Source organism: Amaranthus tricolor, chromosome 1, assembly GCF_026212465.1.
Source record: "Amaranthus tricolor cultivar Red isolate AtriRed21 chromosome 1, ASM2621246v1, whole genome shotgun sequence".
Taxonomy (NCBI): Eukaryota; Viridiplantae; Streptophyta; class Magnoliopsida; order Caryophyllales; family Amaranthaceae; genus Amaranthus; species Amaranthus tricolor.
Genome location: NC_080047.1, coordinates 41993550 through 42015652, shown reverse-complemented (window position 1 = coordinate 42015652; position 22103 = coordinate 41993550). Strand labels below are relative to the sequence as shown.

The window sequence follows — 22103 nt, the reverse complement described above, 5'->3', positions numbered from 1 at the left end:
TATAGGACAATCTCGCCATAAGATGGAGAATGCAATTTTTTAACTGATCATTTTAAAATTGTTAATAATCAATTTAAGGATATAAGAAGTGATTACTTTATTAAGGTTATAAAAGATAATATAAGATTTTATGTGCCTTTAAGTAATCATTTTAAGAGTTCAAGTGTATATTGAGTCAGTTTAGCATATATGTTCTCATCGTGAGACCGTCTCACTTGAGAATTAATTATAGCTATTCTTATGAGAGACTGTCTTTCAAAGAGACAATCTCAAAACAAGAAGTCCACATTCTTATTTTCTCTTTAATTTGTATTAATTGAGTCATTTAGCCCATATATTTAATGTGTCTTTTAGAGAGGTCGTCTCTCGTAACAATTTGTGTAACAACAAAACTTAAAAGGCAGTTTTAAAATCTCCTTTGTCCTATTTCAAGCCCGATCTGATTACAAAAATAAGGGTCATGTTTAAAGCTCGATCCCTTAATAGCAGTTGCAATTATGTAAGATTGGAAATAACCCCTTGATAGTCTCTAAACCGTTCCACAACTCTAGTTTGAATTAAGACTTTAAAAAAACCTGTCAAAAGATATTTATTTATGTTTAGAAAAAAACTTGATCTCTTAGGAATAATTCATTTATAGTTTTATATACACTGAAATCGAATATCTTCCTAGTTCAACTCAATTAAAAACCATTTTTTTTACTCTTTCAATGTCTTGTTTTTAATTTTTTTTTTTCATTCAACAAAAAATTATATGTTAATTAAATAATAATTCTTGTGAGATATCATTTCTTAGTTAAATGACTTTAAAATAATGAGCTCCTAATAATATAATATCTATTAATTGAGTTAAGAAACCCATATATAAAATACATGTCTCGATATGACTACCTCTTATAATAATTTGTTTATGTTAAAATATCAATTGTATGTGCTAAAATTGTAAAACGAATGATTTTGGGTCAAAATTGGATTGCATTGTACTATCTTATTTCAAGTTATTAAATATTAGTCGAAAGTTCTCGAGTCCATAGTTCTTAGAATTATCGGTGAGATTGTGGGATCGTACGATCTTAAAATTCGAAAATATCCTAATTGTTGAAAAAGAGTGACTCGAACAAGTTGCCAGGCAGAGAGACCTCTGCGGGGGTGCGGAGTTGGTTCTGCTCCTTTTCACGGCTCGCGTAATGACGGTTTCTTGGCACGTTTTTAGCCGGTTATTCTTAGTTTTTGACGGTTTTTTGTATTTTCTTAACCCTAATTCCTTTTTATTATGAGGTATACTATATAAAGACCCCATGTAATTAGAATTAAAAGATGAGATGCAATGCAAAACACAAAGTGAGGAAAACTAAGAGAGAAAAAGCTTGGAGAGTCATTGTTGTGGTTTCTCGTGTTCATCTTGTAATCTCCCGGTTTATAGTGAAAAGTTTATTCTCGGTGCCGGTGGATGTAGCTATCACGTTGATAGTGAACCACGTTAATTTCTCGGTGTGATTTTCTTTATTGTTTGTTTGAATCCTTATTGTTTCATTATTGTTTTCGATCTTTGCTTCCGCTGTCGCACAACACTAATAATCCAAATCGGTTATAGAATCGAGAGCATAGAATCAATCCGAATCGGAGGAAAGATCGGTCATAATTGTTCAAAATTGATATAGGATTGCTTAGGATAGGCTTCTACAAACAACTTGTTCTTATTGCTTTTTTTATTTTTTTATTTTTGTACTTATATTATGAAATAAAAAAATATAATGACATTGTAATTAAAAACATATATAAGTATAAAATATTAATTTTCATCCATTTATATTTATGTATTTTTTGAAATTAATTTATATATGTATTAACCCTTTATTTTATAAAAGAAAAGAAAAAATAACTTAAATACTAATGTATTATTTTTAATGAATGTCTAATACAACATTATTATCATCTAATAGTTCAATATTTTTATAAAATTAGCAATTTTATTTTCACTTTTAAGATTCTCAATCTCACAAGGTGAAGTATTTTTAACATATAGTAGTATAAGATGTATTTTTCAAATTATACTTATTTTGTAATTGATTTTACAATCCGATCCAAGAATTCTTATGTGTCCTCCAATACAAAGTAGAATTGAGCGTGCTCATTCTTAATATTATCATATATTTTCGGCCTGAATTAAACAATTACCACTATAATATAATACAAAATTATTTGTCAAATTCTAATATTTCTCACTATATTTAATTTGGTAGTAGACTGCAATTCAAAACAAATGACAGTACTTTGTAAAAATTATATAAGGATCAATGCAAATTATGATTTTAAACAATTCAATAGAAAACTTCAATTGTTAATATATATATATATATATATATATATATATATATATATATATATATATATATATATATAATTACGTACATCTAAAAATTGTTAAAATTTAATATTTGAAAACTACAATTTTACCGGCCCATTCCTCAGTCCTCTTGTGTTATCAATATATATGTGTGTGTTCACTACGTATTTTATAAATTGGTAAAAGTAATAGCAAAGCTTAAATGTTATTTTGGGTTCTTAAGCGTTCAATGTTCAATATAATAATATAGATTTGTAGAAATTAATGGATTGATGTGCTGGTTAAAGACTTTTCGTTTCATCCTTTGTAACTAAGGATTTGATTTAATTTGTTTTTTCTTAATCAGTAGAGATTTCTCTAGTCTTACAACAACAACAAAAACAATAGCAACAAGCCTACAATAATAGCAACAACAACAATAACATTTTTTTTAAAAGAAGAAGAAGAAGAACAACAACAATAGCAATAATGGGGAAATTCCACATTGTAGCATCGAACTTTAATTTCATGAAACGCCAGTAGTAGCACTTTTGTAAGATTTTTCTATATGATAGCATCCAATTTATGCCCTATCTAACTGCCGTAACATTTTCTGTTAAATTCTTATCAATTTCCGTTTAATTTACCATTTTGACATCCCTTATTAAGTGTTGGTTGTTGTCTTTATAATTTGCCCTAAACCATTTTTATGCTCTCAATGTTTAATTCACCATTTGACGTATAATTCACCGTTTCATTCATCAATGCTTTAAAATGTTTAGGGCAAATTATAAAGACAACAACCAACACTTAATAAACGTAGAAACGTCAAAATGGTGAATTAAACGGAAATTGACAAGAATTTAACGGAAAATGTTACGACAGTTAGATAAGGTATAAATTGGATGTTACCATGTGGAAAAATCTTCCAAAAATGCTAAAGCTGGCGTTTCATAAAAGTTTAATGTTACCATGTAGAATTTCCCATAACAATAATAACATACATTTGTCGTAGGCTTGTTATTATATATAGAATTTTTATCATATATATATATATATATATATATATATATATATATATATATATATATATATAATCTCAGCTAAGAGGAATCGGGAACAAAACAGGTTTCAAATCACAATCAATTTCTTTTTCAAATCCTGTTGTATCTGCACAAGCCCAATAATTCCCAATCAATAACTGTGATTTGTAAATCACCACAAAAAGATAAAAATTATAATAATAAAATAAATAAAATTAAAAAAGGTAAATTAAAATTAAAAAAAATTTTTATCCTATCAAATCCTACCACATAAGAGTGATTTATCAACTTCACAAATTACCTTTATTTACTGAGACTTGCTCTGCACGAGCTTATCTCACCATTACCAAAGCACTAAATTATCATTCCCTTTATGCTAGTATAGAGAATTTTGCAGCCATATCCTAGTCCTTGTACTAGTATAAAAAATGACAAAAAGATAAGTATTTGTTAATAAAAATAATAATTTATTTTAAAAATAAATTAAAAATTAAAATAAAAGAGAGATATAATATAATATAAGAAAAATTATTTAATGTCAAACTTTGCTCAATCCGTTGAATGTAAATCTAACTATTATTTATTTTTAAATAAATCCACCAATTTGGTATAATTGCTCAAAAAAAGCACATTTATTGTTTATTAATAATTTTTAATTTACAAAGAAGCTTTGAAAATGTTTATGAACAATAGGTGATTTTATGTTTAGCAATTATCATTGGCCATTGATTTTCAAATCTCTAAACAATATGGAAAATTATATCTAGGCAGCACTTATTATGTGTGATTTATTTATTTCCTAAATTGCACAAATAAACCAAGCTACTATTGGAAACAAAGAGTGTAATAGTTATGTCTTAAATTCTTGGGCAGTACAAATATGTTTATTTAACAAATTACTCTATTTGGAAAAATAAAATTAATGAAAATAATGAGCTATTGTATAAGAAAGGAGGGATTTTTTTTTTCTGCATTTATTATCTTATGCAACTACAAAAAAGTTTCTATAAAATTATTACATCTAAAAAAACCCAAATAAAAAAAAAACTAAAAAAGATATCCCATGTTTCCTATATTTTCTGCGATAGGCTTGTATTAGGAGATAATAGCTATATATGGGGAAGACTCTATTTCATATTCTATCATTATGCTATTCATGTTCCTAAATTTAGTTATTTCCTTATTTTATTATAATTAAATTAATGAATAAATATAAATAATTAATACAAATATATCAAATTTCTAACCTTCCTTTAAATTTCAACTCTATAGAAATATATAAATAGTGAACCCCTTAAAACAAATTTAACACCTTAGTTATTCCCTTTTTGTTCTACTCTATTCTCTCTTTCCTTAGAGAGAAAATAAAGAGAGAAAAAAATAAAAAAAAATTTAAAATCAAAAAAAAAAATCTTAATTTTCTATTTTTAGTGTGTTTTTAGCATGGGAAGAGGAAAGATCGAAATCAAGAAAATAGAGAATGTAAATAGTCGTCAAGTTACATTCTCAAAACGAAGAGGAGGGTTGATGAAAAAGGCTAAAGAACTTTCTGTATTATGTGCTTGTGACATTGGTGTAATTATATATTCTAATACAGGGAAAAAGTATGAATACACAAATTTAAATAGGTAATTTAACAGACTTTAATCTTTTGAAATTAAAATTCTGTTATTTTTTTGTGTTTTTTTTGTATTACCCATTTATTGTTTATAATGATTTCGTTGTTTTTGTTGTTCATTAATTTTTTTAGTGGATTTAGTAATATTTTCATGCCTTATTTTATAATTTCTAATTCATTTGAATTGATTTTATAGAGAAAGGAAAAATATAGCTATTAAATTGTTGAATAATCTATAAACATGTTAGGGTTTGATGGTTAATGTATTTGTGGAATAGGTATGATCCGTTTTGGTGAACTATTTATGAACGGTAATTATTTGATTTAATTTTATTTATCGAAAATCAAATTTATTTTCGATTGAAATATTATTTCAATTAGAATATGTACCACTTTTTCTAGCTCTTTTTCTTTTGGGCCAATCCTTAAGGTGCTAAACATGAGGAGTCCAAGTCATAAGTCCTTTTCTTATAAAGTTGAATATGACTACAATTAGATTATCTTGTCCAAACAATTATATTTTAATTTTATTATGTTAAAAGGCATAATATGATTGTACTTTCACAATAATTTCCAGAATTAGTTTTTTAAAACAAAAAAACAAAATAGATATTAATTTGTTTGTTGTTTTTAGTTTTCCAAAAGTTCTTTTTTATTTTTCCATTTTTTTTTATTATAGGGTATGCTGAGGGAATGATAAGATTAAGTGAAATTTGATTCCAATACCTTGTATGAAAAAGGCGCGTTATTAGAGCCGTTCCTGAGGGTAATTTTGAGGTGCAATCGCCAAGGGTCCAACTCATGAAGAGGCCCAAATTGAGTTAATGCTTATAATTAAAAATTAGTATTCGCTTAAGTAGCTTCTAACATAGATCGAAACTTGTAGCATTAGATTTTTCAATTAAGCGCATGACTAATGAAGTACATAGTTGGAGAAAAAGTAACCCAAATTTTAATTATATAAGGGCTTTTTTTATACCTAGGGCCAAAAATTGTCATGAACGACACTACACGTTACTTTTTTTTTGTGTACTTTTATATTTATTTTCTAATTATTCATCAATAAATTATAAAACTATTTTATGTTTTATTTTTGCAGCATGGATAAAATCCTTGATAGATATAATAAGGACATAGCGGCAGCACCAGCAAGTTCTTCTAATGCAATTGTTGAATTGGTAACAAACAAAATATTGCGATAATTTGGTACCCTTATATTTATTGTTGATGATAATTCCGTTGACATAAATGATTTAATAAACTAAAATTTATAGGTGTGTTCGGTGTAGCAGTTTAGATAGTTATTACTAATTTAACGAGTCTCTAATTACTTTAACAAAAATATCACAGTTTAATAAAGCAGGAATTTTAAGTAGCGCTTCATAGCGTGGGTAGAGATTTTCTAAACATTATAACTATTATTGTTAGAGTATATAACATATTATGAGTCTTCAACTAAAAGCTTATGCTGATAGTTGAGGCTACAAGATATGTTATATACTCTATTAATTAAAATCAGTACTTTTAAATTAAAACCCTTTCTTAATATTTTCTCAATAAAATATATTCCGGCCAACAACTATCATAATAACTATTTTATTGAACAATAATATTTTACACAATAAAATAGATGGTTGATATATTTTTAACCTCTTAAAATAATTCGTACTTGGAACAGCAACAGAATCCACAATCTGAGGCAGCTGTTATTAGAGAAGAACTTGCCAAACTACGATCTAAATACCAGTAAGTAATTTCATTCAAATTTCAATTATATTAATATTTTTTTCTTTTTATACAAAAATATATTCATTTGACTAATAAATTTAAAGCGACTTTAATGTATAGTGAATATACGTAAAAGTATAAAAACTAAAGTTTTTAAGGTATTATAGTGAGATCATCTTGATCGATAACTCTATTTTTCATGTATGTAATTTGTGTTTTGAACTCATGGCTTAACTTTTAATCTATATGTATAATTTACCTCTTTTTTAAATAAAGGTAAAATCTACTATATCCTTACACAGTTACACAATGTGGCTAAGGGCGAAGCTAGGATTTGAAATTAAGGGGTCAAATAGTAGATACTAGTAAATTATTTATTTTCTAAAAATTAATTAAATTATAAAAATTTTTAAAATCATATAGATTGAAATAAATTTAAATAGTAACAAAAATTATATTCAACAAGTAGAGTTGAAGCTTCTCTATAATTGTCCCTTTTGACTCCATTATTTGCCTAATAAGTCTCTAAAAATATACTATAGCAAAAATATAAACACACATTAAAAAAATGAATATAAATTATGAACGATAAAAAAGTAAGATGGCGTTAAATGACTGGAATAGAGAAGTATATATATTTTTAGATTCCTTTATTTTAAATTATTGTTGTATACACGAAATAAATTGATGATATTAATTGGTGTAGGCAAATGCATGGGAAAGGATTGGAGGGCTTGGATTGTAGAGACCTTCAACAATTGGAGCAACAGCTTTACGAAGGTTTAAGTTCAGTCAGAGATAAGAAGGTATACATAAACACTTAAATCTTACAATTTTATGATAAAAACATTACTAAAATAATTAATTTTTCAAAATATGTTTCTATAATTAGTGATTAAATTTCTAGAATTTGGAGTCAACAGTTTTAATTTGGGTCATTTAATAGAATGTGTATATGTTAATATGGTTTTATTTTTATGCTTGTATATCCGATTAATTTTGAGTCAGTCTAAAATTTAAATGGGACTCTACAATGTGTAATGACAAACGTAATTGTGCATGTGTTGTAGGAACGCTTATTAATAGAGCAATATGAGAAATCAAAATTCCAGGTATATTCTTATATACACTACACCTTTCTAAATTGTAGATATGAAGTTATGATTTAAGGCGTGTTTGACAAATGATAATTGACTGTTGGCTTGTTTGACTAATTAGTAGTATTGACTTTTTAAAACTTATGTTATTTAAGTCATATATTATGGAAATACTTGGTAAAAAATAGTTATTTGTTATTGGCTATTTCTTGGAGAATAGCGGATCAAATTGTAAAAATCAATGAAAAACTAATTAGAGTAACTTTTGTGGTTGGATTAAAATTCAGTTCAGTTGGCTAAAAAATCGATTGCCAAATGTCAATTTTAATCTTAATCAGTAGCAACCACATTAAGCGTATGTAATTTATTGTTTAATCAGGAGGAGAAGGCAAACAAAGAAAACGAAGCATTGCGCAAAGAAGTATGTGTACGCCATTTGTCCTTTTTAATTTGCATTAAAGAGAAAGAGGGTAGTTTTTAAGAATATGGTTATAAATAAAGAGAAAGAATAAATTGTGTAGATGAAATTAAACAAGAGTTAAAATATATGGATGAGATTAAAAGAAAGTGGTGGGCCATCATCGAAAAATAAAAATGTTGCAAATTAAATAGAACGAACCAAAATGAAAAATGCTGTAAATTCAATTTGGACGGAGGGAATAGAGACTATGAAGAGTTGGAAGTGTCAAGTAGGGAAAAGTGATCCCATATGACAATATTAAGTTGCATACTTTAATCCCAAAAAATTTTACATAAATTCTCAAATGGAATGATTTCATGTGAGATTATTTATATTGAGCTAATATAATATATATTTATAATTTTAAAGTGATCATTTTAAAAATATAATATTTTATGTTATTATATTTAATTAACAAATTAACAAGTATAGACAATTAATTAATAATAGATGGAGGAACTTAAGCAAAGCTTGAAGTCGTCTTGCAGTGCTGACTCTAACTCTTGGAAAAGAAAGCGCATTCTATTGCCTGATGAAGGTTGTCTCATAGACAAAGAGGCTGAGTCTGAAAATTTTCTGCGTTTAGGGTAAATAATACTGTTTTTCGATTATTTTGATTTTTCTACATTTATTTATTCAGGATCACTCTTCATTTTATAGTCTTACAATCACTTAAATCTTATATACGTATTTCTTCTATTCAATTACTTCCTCCAATTCAGCACTAACGTCTTATTTGCTTTTTGGACATTATTTATCTTTTACTCTTGATTTGCATTTTATTATTAATCTATAAGTTAAAACATAGTCATGTGAGATCTTGTTTGATTCGTCTCAATGCAAGGATTATTCATATCAACTTTCCATAATTTTTAATAATGCATAATTAGAGATATTAAGAATTGAATAAATGCATTTGATATAGTGCATAAAATAAATGACACATTAGTAGTGAATTGGAGGGAGTATTTTTTTTATATTATCTTGTCACTACAAATTAATAATGATGTTATAATAAAATCAAAAGGACCCAAAAAAGAATTGATAGGTACCAAGAGCAAGTTAGTATTTGTATTTTTTTTTTTTACCATTTTCAGGCTACAATCAAAAGTTTAAATTGACAGTCATAGTCTTAAAATATGTTATATATTCTAACACATTATCGCTCTGATATCATATTACGAAATCAATTCATTTAAAAATTTAAGTAGATAGATGTAGCTATAAACTCATTACTTAATATTTTGATATAGTTGGTCCTTTATTATTATACTCTCAAGTCATTAGTTCAAATCTTGCATTGTATTTATATGTGACCATCTTGCATTGTATGCTATACTTGCAGATTGTTCACAACTGGTTGCTGTGTGGATCTAATTCCAAAGACAGAAAGCAACTCAAATGAATCAACAGCACAAATTGAAATGGCAATGGATGCTCCATTAAGTAGTCATTAATTAATTAATTAATTAATTGATTAGCACCCTTGATCCTTAATTAATTAGTTTTCGTATTATAATTATCTTGTGTTTTTACCCGTTGCTTGAGCTTAAATAGTGATTAGTTTAAGTAGTAGTGTTAGTATATATTATTAGTTCCTTAATTAGAATCAACAGTTTTAGAACAACTTTTGGGAGACTATCTTTAAGGAGGGTGTTTAATTTTTGAGTGGTTTGGCATTGCATGCCTAGGTTGGTTTTGGCTTTTATATATCTAGTATTTATTCCATATATTAAAAAAGTTGTTTATCAATATTGATTTTTTATTATTATTTAGATTTGTTTAATATTATAAAAAAGATTACTAGGAAATCAGAAGATGAGATGAATTACATAAAAACAAATTAAATAAATCCTCATAATAATTTTTTTTTTGTTAATAGCAAATCAGCTAAGTTGATGATTGAAGCCCTATGATATCTTGTACACTTTATCGTGTTCCATTACAATATAGTGGGTTGAAATAGAAATGTGAATGCAATGCATACGTGCCCTTGTCATACATGTGGGTAACATATAAATTTGTGACCCTTCTATCATGTTAGCTTTTGATCATATTAAAAGAACCAACATAGTATTAGACTCCAATGAAACGGAAAGTCACAAGTTCGAATCTCACCTAGCTTTCATTATTCAAATGCTATATTTAGAACTATGTATAAAAAGAACATATATGTGTTGCATCTAAGCTTTTAATCTAAACTACTTTCGTGTGAATGGATAATATATCAGGAGGTTTCAATTAGGGTAAATATTCGATCCGACTTATTTAGTATCCAGATTTAAATATCATATTATTTATTCCAATTTTGGAAACCGGATGATTTAGAGTCTTAGACCAAATATCCGGTTTTAAACCAAATACTAGATCCAGATCAGGATATTGGCAAAATCGAACATCCGGATATCCAATTTTCCAATTTATTATTATTTTTTATATTTCAAATAATTATATTTTTATTAAAAAATTTGTTTAGGTTGTTAAATTTACTAATATGTATAATTTTTAATTATAACTAAAATGTATAACTAATTTATTGTAAATTAATTTATTTAACCATATTACCAAAATGATTTATTTCAAAGTTAAAAAAATAATCTTAATTAAAGAAAGCCAAAAAAACAAATATCTGATATCCAAACCGAATTAAACCAAATATCAAAACCAAATCATGATTTTCACTAAATTCTTTAATCCCACATCCCATTTTGAACGCCCTAATTTCAACTGTCAAGTTGGGACTACTCATAATATCCACTTTTTAGGTTTAATGCACATAGGGAATAAAGTGAAGTATTTACAAAATTATTACAAGAATCAAAATCTGTCAAACGATAGCCAATCAGTACACGTCAAACTTTTATTAGAATGACCTTCTTTTACTTTAATAGTAACTTTTAAACTTAATTACAAATTAGAAGTAATAAACCCATTAATTATTAGAAATAACTAAATAGATTTTCGCGTCAAACACGAATGCTATAAATATTTATTGATATGAATAATGATATTATTTTATAAAATTAATTCATTTACAACAATAAACTTAACTATTAAATCTTTATATTTGTTATGATATTATCATTATCAAAATGAATAAATAATTTATTATACAACAATATTAAAACATACACTCACAACTATAAAGATTTTATAGTTAAGTTTTTATGTTGTAAATGAATTAATTATTGATATTTGAGACAAATAAATTTTAAAAAGTCTTCAACTATGATAGATAGGAGGGAGGATTTAGTTGAAAAAATATCCAAATTAGTTAGCTTATTCATTATATGATGATGATTTATTATCTAAGTTAAAATAAAGAATTACATGTATATTATTTTTTTTGGTTTATATAAGGAAATATAGTATTTTAATAGATCATCACATATAATTATAGTCAATCAAAAAATATTACATGTTTTGATAAGTTAATTTTTTCCCTAAATAAGTCAAACATCAAAAGTTTCCATGTCAATAATAGAAAAAAAAGAAAAAAATTTTTAATGACAGTGTGACACGTGTCTCAAATCATTTCTTCATTAGTATATTTTATTGATTGATGATTATTGATATTTTATTGATTATTGATGATCGATATATACTCCCTCCACCTTCGAAATATATTCACTTTTTTAAAATTTTATTCGGTTTTAAGACGATTATTAAAACCGTTCTATTAATTCATATAATCATTTCAAACTCTTTAATTTGAGATTAAGACTTTAACATTATATTTATATTTTATACATTCATCTTTAGTATTTTCAATACTTTTTCTGTTGCCTTTTAATAATGTTTCATTCTTTATTTCTTTTTCTCATACTATTCTTTATTACATATTTATAATTACAAGTCAACAATATATATAAATTAAAAAATATATATATAAAATAATGTTAAATGCACAAAACAAAGGAAATGCTCCCATAATCTTTTATGAGCATACTGTGTGCAATATTCAATTTGCATTAATTTTTATGTTAATTTATCCTACTTATTTTGCACTATATTCTTATTTGAACATTAACTTATTTGTTTTTTTAAATTTTACCCATATAATTTAAACTCTCCATAAATTTCATTCTTAGTATAATTCAATCTCTTTCTTTAATTATTATAAAAAATAAAATTTTACTTAAAATACTCGATTTTTCCTTTAATGTTAATTCTATGGGACGAAATATTATAAAAGAAGTTGTAAATGCATGCTTGGTGGCCAACTTTTGTTGCTCCTATGCACGCTTATATTTTATATTTTATATTTTATACAACTTTTTATTGCCTTTCTATGGACATACTACTTTCCCTAAATATATAAATGCTTATTTTATATATATTCCCTCGGTCCCATTGAACTTGCATTATTTTTCATTTTTGTCCGTCTCAAATAATTTGCATCATTTCTATTTTTTAATGATGGCCCAACGCATTCTTTTAATCTCATCCATATATTTTAACTCTCTTTTAATTTCATCCATACAAATTACTCTATTTCTTTATTTATTACCACATTCTTTTATGGTACAAAGTTAGGTGTAAAACAAACTCTCTCTATCCCTCAAAATTTATTTCACTTTTCTTTTTAGTCTATCTTATTAAACTTGCCTAATTTCTATTTCGGCCATGATCAACATTTTTTTGGTAATTTTTTTAATTATATTTAACTTACTTTTTTATCTCATCTATATATTTTTTTCACTCTATTTTTTTTATTTTTGACCGATTTGCAGATAAAATTAATGGTACAAAAGGAGTAACATGCTAACAATACTAAAGCTTTAGCCTTTATTGTAGAGAAACATTGAAGTTAGGCAATAAAACACAAAAGTAAATACAAAACAAAGCAATTATTTGAATAGATCGTATCATTGTATGTAGTATACATGAAGGTGGCGTGGATGCGCATGCACTTACAAAAGACATGAACGATGATGCACCTTTAAACATATTCCAAACACCAACTACAAAATAACACTACAAATCCAACTTCTCATTTCTATTAATTTTAATATTTCCAAGCTAAATTACATACGTATTTGGTGTTTTTCATCGCCTTTTTAACATAATTCTAATTATTTAAGTCTGATTGATCATATTCCTCTTACCCTCTCTTAACAGAATTTACAACTAAATATATGATGATACACAACATTTAATTTTTGTAAGATCATATATTGTATATTATCAATGTTAATACTAGTCATAATCCCAGCCAATTCTTAACAATACTGTTCGACTAAATAAAATTAAAAAAAAATATATAAACAGTATAAATTAAAAATATAAACAAAAGCACATGGATACATCACATATACCAAATGTCAATGGGGCACTTCTTTAGCCAATCACTTTCCTCAATTTAATTTGCATATTTATCTCTAATCATTACTCTAACAACCCTTTTAATATTTATAATTTTTAAATATCCTGTTATAGTCATAATTATCTCATATAATTAAATTAAGATTATAACCTAAGAAGAAAAATGCTTAATTCTGGCCCACCATTACCATCAGGGTTGAGCATGTAAAATGCCTCCGAGTCACGGTTCCCTATGACTCGTTCAAATTTGGCTCTCATGTAAAGCAACTCGCCTTCTAAACCGGATCCGGTTCGGTTTTCTACTAGAGGAATTACGCCGGCTCCGACCGATACACTTTGAACCGTACTAAGCACGTGCCAATCAAACTCATTACACGTGCGAGAGTTTGCATACCCGCATTTTCGCCCGTTACAATACATAGTCCACACGGGCTCAAGAAAAAGTTTGGGCCCGTGTTTTCCACGTCCTGGATGCAAACTTCGTTCGCACTCCAAGGCAATTCTGACAAGACCCGAGGACATTTCTCGAACTAAAGCTGAAGTGGAGATTGCTAATTCGATCACTAAAGCTGGATCGGATTTTGGATCGTCTTGAACGGTAAAAGTCACGTGACCTTTTCTATGCCCAAAAAGAGTACCCGTTACCTTCCGCCCTAAGGGAGTTGGGGAGGAAAAAGACAAAACCCGATTTGGAATAGTCAACCATCTACACGTAGGAACAGCCGAAAACGACGTCGCTGAGAACGAAAACACGTGGAGTAGCGACCGGAGGAAGGCGGAGAGTGTGAGGCGCGTCTTATTTACTCTCGAGACAACCGAGAGCGAATTATTAGTATTAGTATTAGTATTAGTAATACTACTATTAGTATCCCTACGTACGAGGAGTCTGTTAGCGGTTTTATTTGTACTAAAATCAGGCGAAAAGGAGGAAGAAGTTGATCTAGTATAATTATGTGAAGGTGTTGGGATAATTTTTTTTGGGCTCCATGAATTACAACTAGAACTCCTACTAAGAGATTGAACTTGATCTTGATTCATATTTTTAATGGAAGGTTTTTAATTAGAGAAAAAAAAAAAGGAATGAAGAAGAAGAATATTAGAATGAGATTATAGGGGACAAAGGAAATGATGAGTAAAAGAAGGAAGTGGAGGGAAATGGAGAGTTTATGGGGGTCCAATGTGTTGGAGTGTTCATGAACAATGATCATTTATGGTTTGGAACAAATATATAAATTTATTTATATAGTACTTTTGTTCTTTAGATTAGACCTTGAGACATTTTAATACTTGAGATTATCTTCTATTATAATAATTGAAGACCTAAATTATTAATTAATTATTTACAATAATATAATATTGAATCATCAACATATATTATAATTTATATCATCCAATCTCTTTTGTGTTCTTTTCCTTGTCTTAATTCACAAATAAGCAAAAACCAACCTTTTTTTAATTGTGCTTAGTTTTTAACCACATACACTTTATTTAAAATTTTTTAAATAATGAATGGAAGAGATATAGTATGATTTTTAAAGGCTTTCTAATATGAGTCGGATTAGTATTTTATATGTCCCTTTTATTTTGTATTTAATGTAAAATGGGTGAAATTTTATAAAAAAGGAAAATTAGGTTGAAGAATGAGACAAAAAAAGAGTGAATGATTAAGATGAAGAGAAAGGATAAGTTTGTAGATAAGATTTAAAAAAGAAAAATGAGATCATTGCCAATAAAAAGAAAGGTGCAAAATCAGTAAGACAAATTAAAATGAAGATTTATACAAAATAAAAAAGACAAAGGGAATAATATTTATGTTTGTAAGTCGTTTGGGTATTATCATAATTAAGCTATTAGGCCATATAGCCTATTGAAGGATGTTTATAGTTTAAGTTGGATGAATCTCATAAAATGAACATATTTATTCCCTTATATATGCTAATAATGTCTTTCAGTATTTTACGTAAATAAATCTTACGATCTATTTTTATGAAGGTTTTTCTTTTTGTAATATTTTTTCTTCCAGAAATCCAATAATAGCAACTAGATGACATATACCACCATTCATAACATAATTACTTTAAGGTAAATTCAACAAAATCTAGATTAGTTAAATAAAATCGAAAGATAGTTTATGATAATATATATGAAATCCCTATGATTAAGCCATTTCAAGGATATCATTCGTTGTTAAGACGTGCAACATGTTTGACAGATCGATGGTATACATAATTACTTATATACTCATTTAATTATTTATTTATTTATCTAGTTATTTATTTTACATGCTAATAGGTCAGCTTGTGTTGTAAAATGCAGACATGCGAATTCAGCGTCATTTATTCACTCTCGTTGCAAAATATCTCTATTTGGAGTTTTTTTGAACCGAGGGACTGTTTGCCTGCATCCTTCTTTATGTGTATAAGTTATTATGAGTGGGATACACTGGTACGATACTGGTGATGAGGAGGAGAAGGAGTAGGTCAAGGAAATGAAATGACTAAGTGAAAATCAAATTCAGAATATTTTCTGAAAATTAATTCTTACTCTCCAACCGAGACAAAACCAAATCGATTATTATATGCGTACTTAGACTAGAGTTAAGATGCTAATTATTAATATTTGGGTCTTGTAAACAGTAAAATGGTTGACTACAATAACAGGTCACCTTTGTTGTTAATATTGTTACTACTATATATCATCATAAACCACCGTCCAAATTAGATAAAGTTATGCCTATGCTTTTTTATTAGTAGTAATGGATCTAGTCAACCGGAATAATTTGTACCAATGTAGAACTACAACCAAATACTAAATATAACCTTAATTTATGTTCCTTTAATAAATTGATTAATTTTGCAATAAAAAAAGGCTGTTTTTAAGAAAGGAAAAATTACATATCCAATTTATTCATGATTTTCCTACAATAATCACACATATTGATTAATACAAAGAAGATATATTAAAATAAAATGTCAAAAAAAAATGTTCAAAAATAATAAATGATTTTATAATTTTTTATGTAAATTTTCAAAGTTTACCTTTAATTTTAAATTATTTTCAGTTTATTTTTTTATTGAATTACCTGCTATAGCAGGTCATCATGTTACCTAAGTTTACTCTAGGTAGATACTCTCTAAACTTGGAATTATTCCTGTTTAATCAATAGGTGAGATTATTGTAGGAAAATCATGAAAATATTGGACTATTCTAACTCAAAACAAATAAACTTGATTTTAATAAAACTACTAATCGTTTTAGTCACTTAAATAAACTTTATCGAACAAAAGAGTGACTTAAATAATTGTGCGTAATTAATTAAAGATATTAACAATTAAATGGTAGTATAGGTAGTATGTACAAATATGTTGATGATAGTGCAATACAGGATTATTAGGATAATAACAATATCTAAACATATCATATTATGTTTGCATATATTTTAAATATTTTATTCTAATAATATTTATTGATGAATAATATTTAATTTTTTAAAAGCATCATTGTGCACTTTCGATATAATTTAAATGGCAAAATTGATAGAAAAATTCGCTCCAATTTGAATTTCATTGTCCTATTCCTAAAGCTATTTTAGTGTATTGTATAATATTTAGTGTTAAATATTTATCAGATAATCCTATTTAATATCAACAATCAAACACATTCAGATTGATATTCATTTAGTTGGAAAAAAATTGCTGGAGGTCAAATTCGTGTACTTCGTATTTCATTAAAATATCAGATTCCAAACACATTCACCAAACCTCCTTCTTTTATTATGTTTCAAGATATTAAAGACAGTCTAATAATATTAATATTTCAAGGATATTATTTTACTAGATAGATATTCGTGCTATGCATAGAGATTGGAAAAATAATTTTTAAGTTAATTGTATATTTGTTTAATATTTGTATGAAAGATTATTTACTTTAATGATTATAAAGATGGTTATTTGTTAGTATTTTTATAAAAATTATATATATATATATATATATATATATATATATATATATATATATATATAATATTTTTTTAAAATAAAATTATGAAAATAATAAATGGTGAAACAAAATATATTATGAATAACTTAAGTTTTGTTACAACAATTAAATGATTAAAATTTTAAAATAAATTCAAAATGATTTAATTTGATAAAGCTTAATTATTTTTTTATTTGAATAATTAAAAGATTTTTTCAATTTTTTAAAAGAGTCAAAAAAAATTACAAAGTTGGTCTCATTTCGAAGATCGTGAAAAAAAATTGTTTGTATAATTTTTATTTTAAATAAATAGGTGAAATTATCTATTTAGTAAATAAAACTATTTTTTTTAAAACAAACAGATTGTAGGCAAGCAGTTTGCAATTGCATGTCACTTTATCCCAGTTCCCATACTATGTCACTTTATCCCTGTCGATTGATTGTTCAACAGACAACTGTTCACTCTTCGACCTCTTTTAGCTAAAATATAGTCAATTGAGATGTTATATTTATCTTTTCCATAACAATATTTTTATGAATAAGTTTACTTTAAAATTTTTAATAAATTAATGTAAATTTATTTTTTTTTATAATAAAGTGAAATTATTTTTGAACAATTCAATGATTTTTTTGATTTTTTTCAAAAAGAGTCAAAAATATTATAAATTTGATCTCATTTTAAAGATCTTTAAAAAATATTACTGTTCGTATATTTTTTTTAAAAAAAATTATTCATAGGTGAAATTACCCATTTACTAAATAAAACTAATTTTTTTAAGCAAATAGGAATATGAAGTAGATAAGTTGCAATGACATGAATTTGCATGTCAGTATAATTATGAAAATATAATTATTCTACTGTTGATAAATAATCTTGAAAAATAATTTTGCCATATCAATATAATATTCTCTTTTATTTTGGAAATAATATTGGAAAATAATTCTGATTTATAAATTTAGTCAAGTTTCATTGTGTTGTATCAGAAATTATTCTCTTTTACCAATGTAAATACTTTGGAAATAATACAACTTAACAAATCTTCTTATGCACATTAACTTGTACTATAATTTTCACTGCAAATTCACATGCCACATCAATATAAAAATGAGTCAAAAACTTTTCGTTGAGAGTCTAACACGTGTCAGTCTTATTTCTTCATTAGTAGTGTTTATAGAAGATTATAGATTTTTGCATATATTATAAATTTTTTATTCTAGTAATATTTTTATTGTGTAATATTTGATTTCCTAAAATCATCATTGTACACTCCCTATGTATTTAAATGGAATACAAAGAAACCTTATTGAAGGCAAACATTATTTTCAGCAAGTATTACTAAAATATTGTGCACCTTTTTAATAATTTTTTATTTTCTATTTAATTCACTAAATTCTACTATTTTTTAAGGAAAATAGTAATAATGTTTTAGTGTGCAAGATGTTAATACAAAAGAATAATAAAATTTTATACATATGATTTAGTTTAATGATGATTTATTTTGATGCTAATTAAAAATAAAATATTAATTCAAGTCACTAATGGACGGTTCCAAACCCTTTATGCATAATGCATGCTTTAGGTAATTAATAAGGTACGACTTACTTATATTGGTTGCCTAACATTATTTTTAATAATTATAATTATTTTCTAGGATGACAAAGTTGTGTGTTACGTGTGTTGTACTATAACCATTAATAGTTTTAATAAAATTATTTTTATTTTTTTTGGGTTAAGTCTGGTTATATTATTTGCTGTCCCCATCTTGATTAGCAATTAACATCTAAATCTTCTTTGCTTTTGACAACACGTCCGCTTAACATTTTTTAATTGTGTTTTTTATTAGATAGCGTTACATTATATAATATATTTTATTTTTTGGACTTTAACTATCAAATTAAATATTTGGTTTAAAAGATCTTTGACATTGTAAGTGAACCTCGCATCACAGAAAGCTTACGGATTCGAATATTATTTATCCCTTATTTCAAGTGAATTGTTTTAGAATCAAATGTGAATTTCATAAAGAGGGCATATTAATCATTAGCTTAAGTAGTTGGTTCAATTGATTTTTTGACAAATAATTCCTTTTTTATTTGCAAAATTACAAGATAAAAGTTTATGTATATTATATAAGTACAACAATGGATTGCTTATAATATTTCCGTTCCATTATACTTATTATTAATGATAATATTTTCTATACAATATATCGCAATCGGATATGAGTATTTCAAAACGAAGAAAGTATTAGTATAAAAAAATCAAGCTTCATACTATAATATGCTCCTATGTACAAATACAATAGCATACTTTTGTGAAAGATGGTTTTTCTTTTTTTTTTTCGAAAATAAAAATGAAAATTAATTATATCTATGATTTTATAAAAATCAATTAAATTGCACGTCATCTTTTAGTTCATTAATGTTGGACAAAATTTCTCAACATCCCTTACATGCGAATCTCTAGCTAGCAAGTTCGTATGTGTGACTAATTAATTAGAGTAGGAACTCAATTCTTTTCGAATTTTAATTTTTAATCGAATATTTGGCGTTGATACCATATTAAATTCGGATGAAGTTATTGTAAATGTCAACTTATAATCGCGGAAACACGAGGTGCACATACTTCATAACCCAAAGAGATGACGATCAGAAAAAGAGCTCCAATGATTTATAAAGTACATACACTATCTTTATTTTATCGATTCAAAAACAAACCATCTCAACAGTATCACTTATCCAGTTACCCCAGAAACAACCTGAGTTCAATTCTCACTATTCTCTTCCATGTCCTTAATCTATCGTGTAACTCAAAAAAAAAATATCAAAATCGAATTTTATAGGATAAATTTAAATTTAATTATCAACTGATTTTTCAAATCTTCTCCATCTAATTTATATTGTATTTTTAAAAAAGTGCTGATAAGATAGAAATTCAGCTGATTAGAATGAGCAATATTATGTAGGCTCCAGATCCAGATTTAAGGGGGAAAGGACTACCACCATATCTAATAGATTAATACTATCTATACAAATTTGCAACACAATTGTCAGTGGAGAAATAAAGCTTTAATGATATTCCTGAAAAGACTTCAGTGAGATTTATCTGTGTATTTGAAGCCCAAAGGAAAAAAAAAAAAAAAAAAAAAAAAAAAAAACTACAACTCACAATAAGATCGTCTTATTAAAAAATTATATCTGAGACCATTTCATCTCATTGTTAGATAAGTCTATATAATTAGTGTATTTTTCTATTAATCACTTTAAGTGTATATTGGGCTATTTCAGTAAAAATAGTTTCACCGTAAAATGATCTCATTTGAAAATTTGTACAATATATTTTTCCTACCAAAATTACATTAAATTTCAAATACCAATCCCACCATTTACTACCGACTACCAAATTAATAATTACGTGTTTATTAATTATAAAATTTAAAAACATAATTTTTGATTCCAACATAAAAAAAAAAAAAAGAAAATCCAATGGATCAAATTAAGTAATTTGGAAGAGGGAAAAAAGGCAAAATGTCACATGGCAAACACAATCTTAGTGTAGGCTAATAAAATGCAGAATGTTGGATGTTGAATATCTCTTGCATTGATCATATCACATAATATATAATATATAATTATAATATATTAATATAATGCTGATAATGTTAATGTAGTTTTGCACAATCAAAGAGATGAACTACAATTTTTCAGATATTTTCTAGGTGTCTTGATACCTTTTCAGATATTTAGTGATATTTTCTGCCGATATTTTACGAGTATGATCTTTTGTACAACGGTTCAAAAAGAATATGTGAGTCCAAATTATAAAAAGAAAAAAATTAAAAGACTAGTGGAGTTAAAGTTAGGATTTGAGTTTGGAATATTCACACTTAAATCTCATATTATCTTATCTTAAATAGAATAGTCTATTTGACTTGATTAATCAAAATCGAGTATGACTCAATTTCACCAGAAATAATCTACATATAAAAATCAAATAAGATTGTCAAGATATAAACATATACACATAAACCAAAGTTAACCCAATTTTAAATATCATATTCAAAATCTATTCGAGCACTCAAGTGCATACCTCTACCCAAGTCCTTGCCTGTATTAAATCAAGTGAGAATTGGAGGAAGTCAAAAAAAAAAAAAAAAAAAAAAATACTAACATCGTAAAATTATAATATTTTTAGAAATAATACTTTTGAATGAAACGGAGTCATAATGAAGACTTGTTCTTTGTTAGCAATAACGAAAAAAGTTTTACTTGACCTTTTGACCACCTTATTTGTTGTTACCAAACCGAATAAAGCCTAATCGGCTCGGATATACCTAGTTTGGAAATTAGTTTTGGGTCAAGATTAGTTTTTAATTTTTCATTAAAAAAGTTATTTTTCAAATTTTCGTTTACACTTTTTTAAAATTATAGAGTAGGCTGATGAAAGGGAATGACTAAGTGAGATTCAATATCAGGACCTTCCATTGAAAAGACGATACTTGCTTCAACTAAGACCATATCTCTCAAT

The 22103-nt window shown here is 26.2% G+C and overlaps 2 protein-coding genes across 2 annotated transcripts; one reads left to right on the top strand and one right to left on the bottom strand.

The window, feature by feature from the left end:
• The first annotated feature begins 4711 nt into the window (after positions 1-4711).
• Positions 4712-9729, top strand: LOC130810919 (MADS-box transcription factor 23-like). The gene is made up of 7 exons (XM_057677044.1): positions 4712-4997; positions 6087-6165; positions 6666-6733; positions 7422-7521; positions 7786-7827; positions 8723-8859; positions 9618-9729. Exons 1-7 carry the CDS (start codon positions 4813-4815, stop codon positions 9727-9729), a joined length of 723 nt encoding a protein of 240 aa, XP_057533027.1. The 5' UTR covers positions 4712-4812.
• A 3324-nt stretch (positions 9730-13053) lies between these two features.
• On the bottom strand, positions 13054-14785 carry LOC130813401 (protein MIZU-KUSSEI 1). Its single transcript, XM_057679239.1, has one exon. The coding sequence runs from the start codon at positions 14633-14635 to the stop codon at positions 13742-13744; it is 894 nt and encodes a 297-aa protein (XP_057535222.1). The 5' UTR covers positions 14636-14785; the 3' UTR covers positions 13054-13741.
• Positions 14786-22103: the final 7318 nt, after the last annotated feature.

Bases quoted from the DNA above. Each gene is read 5' to 3' on its own strand.
- LOC130813401 (XM_057679239.1), bottom strand. From the start codon at position 14,635: ATGAATCAAGATCAAGTTCAATCTCTTAGTAGGAGTTCTAGTTGTAAT.
- LOC130810919 (XM_057677044.1), top strand. From the start codon at position 4,813: ATGGGAAGAGGAAAGATCGAAATCAAGAAAATAGAGAATGTAAATAGT. The intron at 6,734-7,421 runs GTAAGTAATTTC...TAATTGGTGTAG, and splicing joins AAACTACGATCTAAATACCA to GCAAATGCATGGGAAAGGAT. The intron at 7,522-7,785 runs GTATACATAAAC...CATGTGTTGTAG, and splicing joins GTTCAGTCAGAGATAAGAAG to GAACGCTTATTAATAGAGCA.